General features: G+C 53.6%; 1 protein-coding gene across 1 annotated transcript; it reads right to left on the bottom strand.

Annotated features, from left to right (window-relative positions):
• Positions 1 to 3,889: 3,889 nt before the first annotated feature.
• Positions 3,890 to 10,171, bottom strand: LOC144490263 (vesicle-associated membrane protein 3-like; the record flags this gene model as incomplete). The annotated part of the gene is made up of 3 exons (XM_078208043.1): positions 3,890 to 4,001; positions 8,057 to 8,108; positions 10,013 to 10,171. Coding segments are annotated over 3 exons (228 nt in total), but the record flags the coding sequence as incomplete, so codon positions are not given.
• Between the last annotated feature and the right edge of the window lie 4,017 nt (positions 10,172 to 14,188).

The following is a 14,188-nucleotide window of genomic DNA, read 5'->3' as shown; positions in this document are numbered from 1 at the left end:
GCACTCTCTCTCTCTCGCACTCTCTCTCTCTCGCACTCTCTCTCTCTCGCACTCTCTCTCTCTCGCACTCTCTCTCTCTCGCACTCTCTCTCTCTCGCACTCTCTCTCTCTCGCACTCTCTCTCTCTCGCACTCTCTCTCTCTCTCGCACTCTCTCTCTCTCGCTCTCTCTCGCTCTCTCTCTCTCTCGCTCTCTCTCTCGCACTCTCTCTCTCACACTCTCTCTCTCACACTCTCTCTATCTCTCTTTCCTTTCCAGGAATAGTTGGAGAGATATCAAGTTACCGAACCAGCTCGACTTGTGTCTCTTTTTCTTTCCAAGACAGCGCTCGAGCGAAGCGACTTCTTGTAAGCTGTTCCAGCATACCTTCTAATTCTATCTTTTACTCTTGTTCTCTGCTTCTCACACTTCATTCTAACTCCTCTACATTCTGCACTCTCTCCTTTCCTTCTCTATGAACGTTATGCTTTGTCTGTACAGCGCAAGAAACAATACTTTTCACTGTCTGTATAGAGTCATAGAGGTTTACAGCATGGAAACAGGCCCTTCGGCCCAACTTGTCCATGCCGCCCTTTTTTTTAAAAAACCCTAAGCTAGTCCCAATTGCCCGCATTTGGCCCATATCCCTCTCCACCCATCTTACCCATGTAACTATCTAAATACTTTTTAAAAGACTAAATTGTACCCACCTCTACTACTGCCTCTGGCAGCTCGTTCCAGACACTCACCACCCTCTGTATGAAAACAATTGCCCCTCTGGACACTTTTGTATCTCTCCCCTCTCACCTTAAACCTGTGCCCTCTAGTTTTAGACTCCCCTACCTTTGGGAAAAGATATTGACTATCTCGCTGATCTGTGCCCCTCATTATTTTATAGACCTCTATAAGATCACCCCTCAGCCTCCCACGCTCCAGAGAAAAAAGTCCCAGTCTATCCAGCCTCTCCTTATAACTCAAACCATCAAGTCCCGGAAGCATCCTAGTAAATCTTTTCTGCGCTCTTTCTAGTTTAATACTATCCTTTCTATAATAGGGTGACCGGAACTGTACACAGTATTCCAAGTGTGGCCTTACCAATGTCTTGTACAACTTCAACAAGACGTCCCAACTCCCGTATTCAATGTTCTGACCGATGAAACCAAGCATGCCGAATGCCTTCTTCACCACTCTGTCCACCTGTGACTCCACTTTCAAGGAGCTATGAACCTGTACCCCTAGATCCCTTTGTTCTGTAACTCTTCCCCAACGCCCGACCATTAACTGAGTAAGTCCTGCCCCTGGTTCGATCGACCAAAATGCAGTTGTCTAAATTAAACTCATATTGCATGAAGGACACTACTTTTCACTGTATCCCAATACATGTAGCAATAATAAATCAAATCAAATATTAAGTTGATCTTTCTCCGCACCCTAGCTGTGGTTGTAACACTACATTCTGCACCCTCTCCTTTCCTTCTCTATGAACGGTATGCTTTGTCTGTATAGCACGCAAGAAATAATCATTTTCACTGAATCCCAGTACATGTGACAACAATAAATCAACTCAAAATTCAATGCCTCTTGTCCCAGTGTCCTTGCTGAGTTGGGCTGACGTATCCCTCTCACCTCTCACCCAAATAGGGTCGGAACGGGCTGTCATGAGGGGGGGCCAGGGAGTGGAGCAGTCGGGACAGAGGGTGGGGAGGTTGGAAGATGGGTGCCCCTGTGTGGGTGGGGTTGTGGGGGGGGGTAGTAGTTTGGGCGAGGGGGCTTATTGCCTTAACTCCTTCCCTTTGGGCCTCCTCCGAGGGCGCCTTCCACAGTGCCCTCCAATTGCCACTGCCCGTCCTCACACTCCGCGCCCTCCCCCCCCTTCCCTCGCCAATCTAACAGTGGCCCTCCGGGAATCGGATTAATTCCCTGGGAAACAGGCCCCCACCTCCCTCCCTCCCTCCCTCCCTCCGCCATCCCTTTCCCAACAGGCTCGAAGAAACAGGCCTCGTTCCCGTAGCAACCACCGGGGTTGCCAGTCCCACTCTCGGAGTGAGGGAACGCTAGGGATTGGGGGGAAGGGAGAGGGGGTGAGTGAGGGGGGGGTGTGAGGGAGCCTTCGGACAACTCCGGGGTCAAAGCAAAGTTAACCCAAGCCGTGGCCGGGGGGGGGGGGGGGGGGGGAGGGGCAGGAAGGATGAAACGGACAATGGCCAACTAGGCCCGAAAGCCTGGGGATGAGGCCTAACGGTCTCCCAGAAGCCTGGGAACTTGGGGATGGGGAGAGATGGAGAGGGAGGGAGAGAGAGGGGGAGGGAGGCGGAAGAGGGGAAGGAGGGAGGGAGGGGGGAGGGGGAGGGGGAGGGAGGCATAAAAGGAGGGAGGAAGAAGGGAGGGAGGGGGAGAGGGAGGGAGAGAGAGGGAAGAGAGAGGGGAGGGATTAGGTGAGGGAAAGGGAGGGAGGGAGAGAGAGAGAGGGAGGGAGAGAGAGAGGAGGAGGGGGAGGGGGAGGGATTAGGTGAGGGAGAGAGGGAGAGAGACGGAGAGGGTGGAGAGAGGGAAAGAGATATAGAGAGAGGGGGAGGCGAGACAGAGAGAGAGAGGGAGCAAGGGACTGGGAGAGAGAGAGGGGAGAGATAGAGGGGTACGGTGAGACAGAGAGGGGGAACGAGAAAGTGATAGAGAGAGGGGAGAGGAAAAGAGGGAGCGAGAGAGAGGGGGAAACAAGGAAGAAACAAAGAGGGGGGGAAAAGCAAGAGAGAGAGAGAGCGAGAAGAAGAGAGAAAGAGAGGGAGCGAGAGAGAATCCGGGAGAGAGAGCGGGGGGAGGGAGAGATGGACAGAAAGAGGGGGAATGAAAAAGAGAGAGAGAGGAAGGGGGGGGATGGAGAAAAGAGATAAAGGCGGGGGTGAGGAAGAGAGAGGGAGCGAGGAAGGGAGAGTGGGAGATAGAGGGGGAGAGAGGGAGCGAGAAAGGGAGAGGGATCGAGAAAGGGAGAGGGAGTGAGAAAGGGAGAGAGAGGGGGAGGGAGGGAGCGGGAAAGAGAGAGGGGGAGGGAAGGAGCGGGAAAGAGAGAGGGGGGAGGGAGGGAGTGAGAAAGGGAGAGGGAGAGAGAGGGAGCGAGAAAGGGAGAGAGAGGGGGAGGGAGGGAGCGGGAAAGAGAGAGGGAGAGAGGGGGGAGGGAGGGAGCGAGAAAGGGAGAGGGAGGGGGAGGGAGGGAGCGAGAAAGGGAGAGGGAGAGAGAGGGAGCGAGAAAGGGAGAGGGGGAGGGAGGGAGTGAGAAAGGGAGAGGGAGAGAGAGGGAGCGAGAAAGGGAGAGGGAGGGGGAGGGAGGGAGCGAGAAAGGGAGAGGGAGAGAGAGGGAGCGAGAAAGGGAGAGAGAGGGGGAGGGAGGGAGCGAGAAAGGGAGAGGGAGAGAGAGGGAGCGAGAAAGGGAGAGAGAGGGGGAGGGAGGGAGCGAGAAAGGGAGAGGGAGAGAGAGGGAGCGAGAAAGGGAGAGAGAGGGGGAGGGAGGGAGCGAGAAAGGGAGAGAGAGGGAGCGAGAAAGGGGGAGGGAGGGAGCGAGAAAGGGAGAGGGAGAGAGAGGGAGCGAGAAAGGGAGAGGGAGCGCGAAAGGGAGGGGAGAGAGAGGGGGAGAGAGGGAGTGGGAAAGAGAGAGGGAGGGAGGGAGCGGGAGAGGGAGCGAGAGAGGGAGAGAGAGGGGAAGAGAGGGAGAGAGCAGGGGGACCGAGCACTGCCGAAATGCCTAAAAATCAAATTTCAAAACGAGGACCTGGTCTACACAGCAACAAGTCATATGGAGATATATAGATATATATGTAGATAGGTAGGTATGTATAAAAGAGAACGCACTCAACAGTGAAACACAAAGTGCCTGGGGGAAGGAGGAAGAGAGAGCTTCATCTGTGGATTCCCGAGCGAGAGACGGAGGAGGAGGGGGGGGTGGGGGAGGGAGGGAGGGAGGGAGGGGCGATGGGGAGGGCAGTCTCCCTCGTCGATGGCTCCGCAACGTCCTCAAGTGAAAAAATAGACTGTGCGGGGAGAGAAAGAGAGAGTGAGTGAGAGCAATCGCCACGAGAGAGAAAGAAAGAGAGAGCGAGCGGGAACGGTGGCCGTTCAGCCCATCTAAAGCTCCTCCCTCTCCCCTCCAACTGACCGATCCTCGGAGGAACCCTCCCCCCTCCCTCCCCCCCCCCCGACACTCCCTCGACCTCAGTGCCGGGGATCCGATCCGCCACTTCTAGGGTGCCCCCGGTGGTTCGCTTCCTGCACCCCTGCCCCGACCGAGCGGGAAAATCCCCCAGCTGACCTCAGTGCCAAAATGGCCGCCGCCTCAGAGGGCCGCCCTTCGGTCCAGGATGGTTTCTTTTTTTCTTCATCCTGGGCCCAGCACTTATCGCCCCATCCACAGTTGCCCCTTGGAGGGCAGTTGAGAGTCAACCCACATTGCACACTGACAATTTGCAGCAATGAGGTCTTCTGTTGGGTTTTCTCTATTCATTCAAGGGGCAGATGGGCATGGCTGGCTGGGCCAGCATTTATTGCCCATCCCTAGTTGCCCTTTGGAGGGCAGTTAAGAGCCAACCACGTTGCTATGTGGCTCTGGAATCACATGTAGGCCAGACCGGGTAAGGACAGCAGATTTCCTTCCCTGAAAGGAACCAGATGGGTTTTTCCGACAATGGGTCATCAGTAGATTCTTAATTCCAGTTATTTCTTTAATCGAATTCAAATTCCACCATCTGCCGTGGCGGGATTCGAACCCGGGTCCCCCAGAACATTAGCTGAGTCTCTGGATGAATAGTCTAGCGATAATACCACTAACTCCCCCAACCGACGCTCTGTCGAAATACGGTGGCCGCTCCTCCTCCCACTACCCAGCCACTCGATCTCGCTTCAGTCCCCCGCACCCCACACCAGGAGTCATAGAATAGTAGAATCCTACAGTGCAGAAGGAGGCCATTTGGCCCATCGAGTCTGCACCGACCACAATCCCACCCAGGCCCTATCCCCATAACCCAATGCATTAACCCAGCTTTGGACACTAAGGGGGCAATTTAACATGGCCAATCCACCCAACCTACACATCTTTGGACACTAGGACAATTTAGCATGGCCAATCCACCTAATCTACACATCTTTGGACACTAGGACAATTTAGCATGGCCAATCCACCCAACCTACACATCTTTGGACACTAGGACAATTTAGCATGACCAATCCACCTAACCTGCACATCTTTGGACACTAGGACAATTTAGCATGGCCAATCCACCTAACCTACACATCTTTGGACACTAGGACAATTTAGCATGGCCAATCCACCTAACCTGCACATCTTTGGACACTAGGATAATTTAGCATGGCCAATCCACCTAACCTGCACATCTTTGGACACTGGGACAATTTAGCATGGCCAATCCACCTAACCTACACATCTTTGGACACTAGGACAATTTAGCATGGCCAATCCACCTAATCTACACATCTTTGGACACTAGGACAATTTAGCATGGCCAATCCACCCAACCTGGACATCTTTGGACACTAGGACAATTTAGCATGGCCAATCCACCTAATCTACACATCTTTGGACACTAGGACAATTTAGCATGGCCAATCCACCTAACCTGCACATCTTTGGACACTAGGACAATTTAGCATGGCCAATCCATCTAACCTGCACATCTTTGGACACTAGGACAATTTAGCATGGCCAATCCACCTAACCTACACATCTTTGGACACTAAGGGGCAATTTAGCATGGCCAATCCACCTAACCTGCACATCTTTGGACACTAGGACAATTTAGCATGGCCAATCCACCTAACCTACACATCTTTGGACACTAGGACAATTTAGCATGGCCAATCCACCTAACATGCACATCTTTGGACACTAGGATAATTTAGCATGGCCAATCCACCTAACCTGCACATCTTTGGACACTGGGACAATTTAGCATGGCCAATCCACCTAACCTACACATCTTTGGACACTAGGACAATTTAGCATGGCCAATCCACCTAACCTGCACATCTTTGGACACTAGGATAATTTAGCATGGCCAATCCACCTAACCTGCACATCTTTGGACACTAAGGGGCAATTTAGCATGGCCAATCCATCTAACCTACACATCTTTGAACACTAAGGGGGCAATTTAGCGTGGCCAATCCCACCTAACCTGCACATCTTTGGACACTAAGGGGCAATTTAGCATGGCCAATCCCACCTAACCTGCAAATCTTTGGACAGTAGGGCAATTTAGCATGGCCAATCCACCTAACCTACACATCTTTAGACAGTAGGGCAATTTAGCATGGCCAATCCACCTAACCTGCACATCTTTGGACACTAGGACAATTTAGCATGGCCAATCCACCTAACCTGCACATCTTTGGACACTAGGACAATTTAGCATGGCCAATCCACCTAACCTGCACATCTTTGGACACTAGGACAATTTAGCATGGCCAATCCACCTAACCTGCACATCTTTGGACACTAAGGGGGCAATTTAGCGTGGCCGATCCACCTAACCTGCACATCTTTGGACACTAAGGGGCAATTTAGCGTGGCCGATCCACCTAACCTGCACATCTTTGGACACTAAGGGGGCAATTTAGCGTGGCCGATCCACCTAACCTGCACATCTTTGGACACTAAGGGGCAATTTAGCATGGCCAATCCCACCTAACCTGCACATCTTTGGACACTAGGACAATTTAGCATGGCCAATCCACCTAACCGACACATCTTTGGACACTAGGACAATTTAGCATGACCAATCCACCTAACCTGTACATCTTTGGACACTAGGACAATTTAGCATGGCCAATCCACCTAATCTACACATCTTTGGACACTAAGGGGGCAATTTAGCGTGGCCGATCCACCTAACCTGCACATCTTTGGACACTAAGGGGCAATTTAGCATGGCCAATCCCACCTAACCTGCACATCTTTGGACACTAGGACAATTTAGCATGGCCAATCCACCTAACCGACACATCTTTGGACACTAGGACAATTTAGCATGGCCAATCCACCTAACCTGTACATCTTTGGACACTAGGACAATTTAGCATGGCCAATCCACCTAACCTGCACATCTTTGGACACTAGGACAATTTAGCATGGCCAATCCACCTAACCTACACATCTTTGGACAGTAGGGCAATTTAGCATGGCCAATCCACCTAACATACACATCTTTGGACACTAGGACAATTTAGCATGGCCAATCCACCTAACCTGCACATCTTTGGACACTAAGGGGGCAATTTAGCATGGCCAATCCACCTAACCTGCACATCTTTGGATACTGAGGGGCAATTTAGCATGGCCAATCCACCTAACCTACACATCTTTGGACACTAAGGGGGCAATTTAGCATGGCCAATCCACCTAACCTGCACATCTTTGGACACTAGGACAATTTAGCATGGCCAATCCACCTAACCTACACATCTTTGGACACTAAGGGGGCAATTTAGCATGGCCAATCCACCTAACCTGCACATCTTTGGATACTGAGGGGCAATTTAGCATGGCCAATCCACCTAACCCGCACATCTTTGGACACTAAGGGGGCAATTTAGCATGGCCAATCCAACTAACCTGCACATCTTTGGAGTGGGAGGAAACCGGAGCACCCGGAGGAAACCCACGCAGACGCAGAGGGGAGAACGTGCAGAGTCCGCACAGACACCCGAGGCCGGAATCGAACCCGGGTCCCTGGCGCTGTGAGGCAGCGGCGCTAACCCACTGTGCCAGCCCCAAGTCAATCTCCTTGAACCTCTGCCACTCCCTCGGAGGAGTGACAACCTCGGGTCCAGCACCTACAGCCATGTTCTCACCCCAGGAGCCCAACGGGCAATAGTTCCTCAGCCTTGTACATCTCCCCCGTCCCGCCTTAACACAATCCCAATGGACTAATACCTGTCCACGTCAACCCACTTCCCACCCTGCCCAGGGGGCACACACCCCTGGGGTCTGAGCTGCCCTCGGACACCTCCCCTCCAGTGCCAAGTACCACCCCGCGCCCCATATTCACATCATCCCAGCCCATCCGATACTCACTAATGATTACGATGACAATAATCGCACAAATTCCACCAAGCATGATCATCATCTGAAATCAGAAGAGCACAAGTGGTGAGGCCTTCGAACAACCGATCGTGTAGCCTGGGAGTGAACGGGAAGGGGCTTGAGATTGTGGAGGGTGGGAGTGAACGGGAAGGGGTTTGGGTCCATTGGCATTGTGTACAGAGGGCGTGAACGGGAGGGAGATTGGGATTGTGTTGAGTGGGAGTGAACGGGAAGGGGTTTGGGGTCCATTGGGATTATGTAACGTGGCAGTGACGGGAAGGTGTTTGGGATTGGGATTGTGTACAGTGGGAGTGAACGGGAAGGGGTTTGAGATTGGGATTATGTACAGTGGGAGTGAACGGGAAGGGGTTTGGGATTGGGATTGTATCGAGTGGGAGTGAACGGGAGGGAGATTGGGATTGTGTTGAGTGGGAGTGAACGGGAAGGGGTTTGGGGTCCATTGGGATTATGTAAAGTGGCAGTGACGGGAAGGGGTTTGGGATTGGGATTGTATCGAGTGGGAGTGAACGGGAGGGAGATTGGGATTGTGTTGAGTGGGAGTGAACGGGAAGGGGTTTGGGGTCCATTGGGATTATGTAAAGTGGCAGTGACGGGAAGGGGTTTGGGATTGGGATTGTGTTGAGTGGGAGTGAACGGGAAGGGGTTTGGGATTGGGATTGTGTACAGTGGGAGTGAACGGGAAGGGGTTTGGGTCCATTGGGATGACATACAGAGGGAGAGAACGGGAAGGGGTTTGGTATTGTGTAGAGTGGGAGTGAATGGGAAGGGTTTTGGGATTGGGATTGCGTCGAGTGGGAGTGAACTGGAAGGGTTTTGGGATTGTGTACAGTGGGAGTGAGCGGGAAGGGATTTGGGGTCCATTGGGATTGTGTAGAGTGGCAGTGAACGGGAAGGAGTTTGGGATTGGGATTGTGTACAGTGGGAGTGAACGGGAAGGGGTTTGGGATTGGGATTGTGTAGACTGGGAGTGAACGGGAAGGGGTTTGGGATTGGGATTGTGTAGAGTGGGAGTGAACGGGAAGGAGATTGGGATTGGGATTGTGCAGAGTGGAAGACAACGGGAAGGGATTTGGGGTCCATTGGGATTGTGCACAGTGGGAGTGAACAGGAAGAGGTTTGGGATTGTGTAGAGTGGGCGTGAACGGGAAGGGGTTTGGGATTGGGATTGTGTAGAGTGGGAGTGAACGGGAAGGGCTTTGGGATTGGGATTGTGTAGAGTGGGAGTGAACGGGAAGGGGTTTGGGATTGGGATTGTGTAGAGTGGGAGTGAACGGGAAGGGGTTTGGGATTGTGTATAGTGGGAGTGAACGGGAAGGGGTTTGGGATTGTGTACAGTGGGAGTGAACGGGATGGGGTTTGGGATTGGGATTGTGTAGACTGGGAGTGAACGGGAAGGGGATTGGGATTGTGTAGAGTGGGAGTGAACGGGAAGGGGATTGGGATTGTGCAGAGTGGAAGACAACGGGAAGGGATTTGGAGTCCATTGGGATTGTGTAGAGTGGGAGTGAACGGGAAGGGGTTTGGGATTGGATTGTGTACAGAGGGAGTGAACGGGAAGGGGTTTGGGATTGGGATTCTGTAGAGTGGGAGTGAACGGGAAGGGGATGGGATTGTGTACAGAGGGAGTTAACGGTAAGGGGTTTGGGATTGGGATTGTGTAGAGTGGGAGTGAACAGGAAGGGGTTTGGGATTGGGATTGTGTACAGTGGGAGTGAACGGGAAGGGGTTTGGGATTGTGTACAGTGGGAGTGAATGGGAAGGGGTTTGGGATTGGGATTGTGTAGAGTGGGAGTGAACGGGAAGGGGTTTGGGATTGGGATTGTGTCGAGTGAGAGTGAGCAGGAGGGGGTTTGGGATTGTGTAGAGTGGGAGTGAGAGTATGATAGAGGGATGGAGTGTGCGATGGAGAGAGAGAATAGCACTGACCTTACAGTTTTTCCACCAATATTTCCGTTTGAGTTTCGCCGCACTGCTTTCAAACTGTGAGGCACCAGCTTGGAGTGCGTCAGCGCGATCATCCAGTTCAGAGAGTTTCTGATCTCTTTCCAACACCTTGTCCACATTTACCCTCATAATATCAACGACCTACAACAGAGAGAGAGAGACAGGGAGCCGCTGAGAGCAGAGACAGACAGTGCACGGTGCTCCGAGTGTGGTCTAACCGAGGGGATAGGGAGACCGGAACTGTGCACGGTGCTCCGAGTGTGGTCTAACCGAGGGGATAGGGAGACCGGAACTGTGCACGGTGCTCCGAGTGTGATCTAACCGAGGGGATAGGGAGACCGGAACTGTGCACGGTGCTCCGAGTGTGGTCTAACCGAGGGGATAGGGAGACCGGAACTGTGCACGGTGCTCCGAGTGTGGTCTAACCGAGGGGATAGGGAGACCGGAACTGTGCACGGTGCTCCGAGTGTGGTCTAAAAGAGGGGATAGGGAGACCGGAACTGTGCACGGTACTCCGAGTGTGGGTCTAACCGAGGGGATAGGGAGACCGGAACTGTGCACGGTGCTCCGAGTGTGGTCTAACCGAGGGGATAGGGAGACCGGAACTGTGCACGGTGCTCCGAGTGTGGTCTAACCGAGGGGATAGGGAGACCGGAACAGTAAACTCCAGCCCCTGATAAAAATCCCAATCTGTACAATTTATGACACCCCCTCCCTATCTCTGTAACCTCCTCCAGCCCCAACACCCCCTCCCTATCTCTGTAACCTCCTCCAGCCCCAACACCCCCTCCCTATCTCTGTAACCTCCTCCAGCCCCAACACCCCCTCCCTATCTCTGTAACCTCCTCCAGCCCCTACACCCCCTCCCTATCTCTGTAACCTCCTCCAGCCCCAACACCCCCTCCCTATCTCTGTAACCCCCTCCAGCCCCAACACCCCCTCCCTATCTCTGGAACCTCCTCCAGCCCCAACACCCCCTCCCTATCTCTGTAACCTCCTCCAGCCCCAACACCCCCTCCCGATCTCTGTAACCTCCTCCAGCCCCCTACACCCCTCCCTATCTCTGTAACCTACTCCAGCCCCCAAGACACCTTCCCCATCTCTGTAACCTCCTCCAGCCCCCTACACCCCCTCCCTATCTCTGTAACCTCCTCCAGCCCCAACACCCCTCCCTATCTCTGTAACCTCCTCCAGCCCCTGACACCACCTCCCTATCTCTGTAACCTCCTCCAGCCCCTACACCACTCCCTGTCTCTGTAACCTCGATGTGGAGATGCCGGCGTTGGACTGGGGTAAGCACAGTAAGAAGTCTCACAACACCAGGTTAAAGTCCAACAGGTTTATTTGGTAGCAAATACCATAAGCTTTCGGAGCGCTGCCCCTTCGTCAGATGGAGAGGAAATCTGCTCTCAAACAGTGCAAACAGACACAGAAATCAAACCGACACACGACAGCGCAGAATCGCTGAGCAGAAACTGACAGCCAAGTTCCGCACACATGAGGACGGCCTAAACCGGGATGTTGGATTAATGTCACATTATCAGTAACCCCCACAGCTTGCCTCCTGGGCTTGCAGAATCTCACTGGGTGTCCTGTCTGGAGACAATACACATCTCTTTAACCTGTGCCTAATGCTCCCTCCACCCACATTGTCTGTACCTTTAAGACCCGGCTGGCTGTAGGGATTCGCATTCTAATCAGTATTCTGTAACTTGATTTTGTGTCTCTGTGCCCTGTTTGAGAGCAGATATCCACTCCATCTGACGAAGGAGCAGCGCTCCGAAAGCTTATGGTATTTGCTACCAAATAAACCCGTTGGACTTTAACCTGGTGTTGTTAAAACTCTTACTCTGTAACCTCCTCCAGCCCCCTACACCCCCTCCCTATCTCTGTAACCTCCTCCAGCCCCTACCCCCTCCCTATCTCTGTAACCTCCTCCAGCCCCCTACACCCCTCCCTATCTCTGTAACCTTCTCCAGCCCCTACACCCCTCCCTATCTCTGTAACCTTCTCCAGCCCCTACACCCCTCCCTATCTCTGTAACCTTCTCCAGCCCCTACACCCCTCCCTATCTCTGTAACCTCCTCCAGCCCCCTACACCCCTCCCGATCTCTATAACCTTCTCCAGCCCCTACACCCCTCCCTATCTCTGTAACCTTCTCCAGCCGCTACACCCCTCCCTATCTCTGTAACCTTCTCCAGCCCCTACACCCCTCCCTATCTCTGTCACCTCCAGCCCCAAGACGACTCCCTATCTCTGCAACATCCTCCAGCCAGGAACACCCCTCTCTCTGTAATATTCTCCAGCCCCTACACTCCTCCCTATCTCTGTAACCTCCTCCAGCCCCTACACCCCCTCTCTATCTCTGTAACCTCCTCCAGCCCTGACAACCCTCCCTATCTCTGTAGCCTCCTCCAGCCCCGACATCCCTCCCTATCTGCGTAATCACCACCAACCTTAACGCCCCTCCCTATCGCTGAAACCTCCTTAAGCCCTTAAACCCCTCCATAGCTCAGTAATATCCAGCAGCCCCCTACACCCCTCCCTATCTCTGTAACCTCCTCCAGCCCCTACACCCCTCCCTATCTCTGTAACCCCCTCCAGCCCCTACACCCCTTCCTATCTCTGTAACCTCCTCCAGCCCCTACACCCCTCCCTATCTCTGTAACCTCCTCCAGCCCCTACACCCCTCCCTATTACTGTAACCTCCTCCAGCCCCCTACACCCCTCCCTATCTCTGTAACCTCCTCCAGCCCCCTACACTCCTCCCTGTCTCTGTAACCTCCTCCAGCCTCTACACCCCTCCCTATCTCTGTAACCTCCTCCAGCCCCTACACCCCTCCCTATCTCTGTAACCTCCTCCAGCCCCTACACCCCTCCCTATTTCAGTAACCTCCTCCAGCCCCCTACACCCCTCCCTATCTCTGTAACCTCCTCCAGCCCCCTACACCCCTCCCTATCTCTGTAACCTCCTCCAGCCCCTACACCTCCTCCCTATCTCTGTAACCTCTGAAATACCAATACACAACTCCCCATCTCAGTAACCTCCTCCTATTCCTAATTCCCTCCCTATCACTGGAACCTCCTCCAGCCCCCTACACCCCCTCCCTATCTCTGTAACCTCCTCCAGCCCCTACACCCCTCCCTATCTCTGTCACCTCCTCCAGCCCCCACACCCCCTCCCTATATCTGTAACCTCCTCCAGCCCCCTACACCCTCTCCCTATCTCTGTAACCTCTGAAATCCCACTACACAACTCCCCATCTCAGTAACCTCCTCCTAGTCCTAATTCCCTCCCTATCACTGTAACCTCCTCCAGTCCCTACACCCCCTCACTATCTCTGTGACCTCCTCCAGCCCCCTATACCGCTCCCTATCTCTGAAACCGCCTCCAACTCCTACACCCCTCCCCATCCCTGTAACCTCCTCCAGCCCCCTACACCCCTCCCTATCTCTGTAACCTCCTCCAGGCCCCTACACACTCTCCCTATCTCTGTAACCTCTGAAATCCCACTACACAACTCCCCATCTCAGTAACCTCCTCCTAGTCCTAATTCCCTCCCTATCACTGTAACCTCCTCCAGCCCCTAAACTCCCTCCCTATCTCTGTAACCTCCTCCAGCCCGTTACACTCCCCTCTATCTCTGTAACCTCATCCAGCACTTACACCCCTCCTTATCTCTGTAACCTCCTCCAGCCCCGATACCCCCTCACTATCTCTGTGACCTCCTCCAGCCCCCTACACCCCTCCCTATCCCTGTAACCACCTCCAGTCCATACACCCCTCCTTATCTCTGTAACCTCCTCCAGCCCCCTACACCCCTCCCTATCTCTGTGACCTCCTCCAGCCCCCTACACCGCTCCCTATCTCTGTAACCACCTCCAGTCCATACACCCCTCCTTATCTCTGTAACGTCCTCCAGCCCCCTACACCCCTCCCTATCTCTGTAACCTCCTCCAACCCCCTACACCCCTCCCTATCTCTGTAACCTCCTCCAGCCCCTACACCCCTCCCTATCTCTGTAACCACCTCCAGTCCATACACCCCTCCTTATCTCTGTAACCTCCTCCAGCCCCCTACACCCCTCCCTATCTCTGTAACCTCCTCCAACCCCCTACACCCCTCCCTATCTCTGTAACCTCCTCCAGCCCCTACA

Source organism: Mustelus asterias, unplaced genomic scaffold (genome assembly GCF_964213995.1).
Source record: "Mustelus asterias unplaced genomic scaffold, sMusAst1.hap1.1 HAP1_SCAFFOLD_3084, whole genome shotgun sequence".
Lineage (NCBI taxonomy): Eukaryota > Metazoa > Chordata > Chondrichthyes > Carcharhiniformes > Triakidae > Mustelus > Mustelus asterias.
The sequence above is the reverse complement of the archived record's forward strand: the minus strand, read 5'-3'. Positions and strand labels throughout refer to the sequence as shown.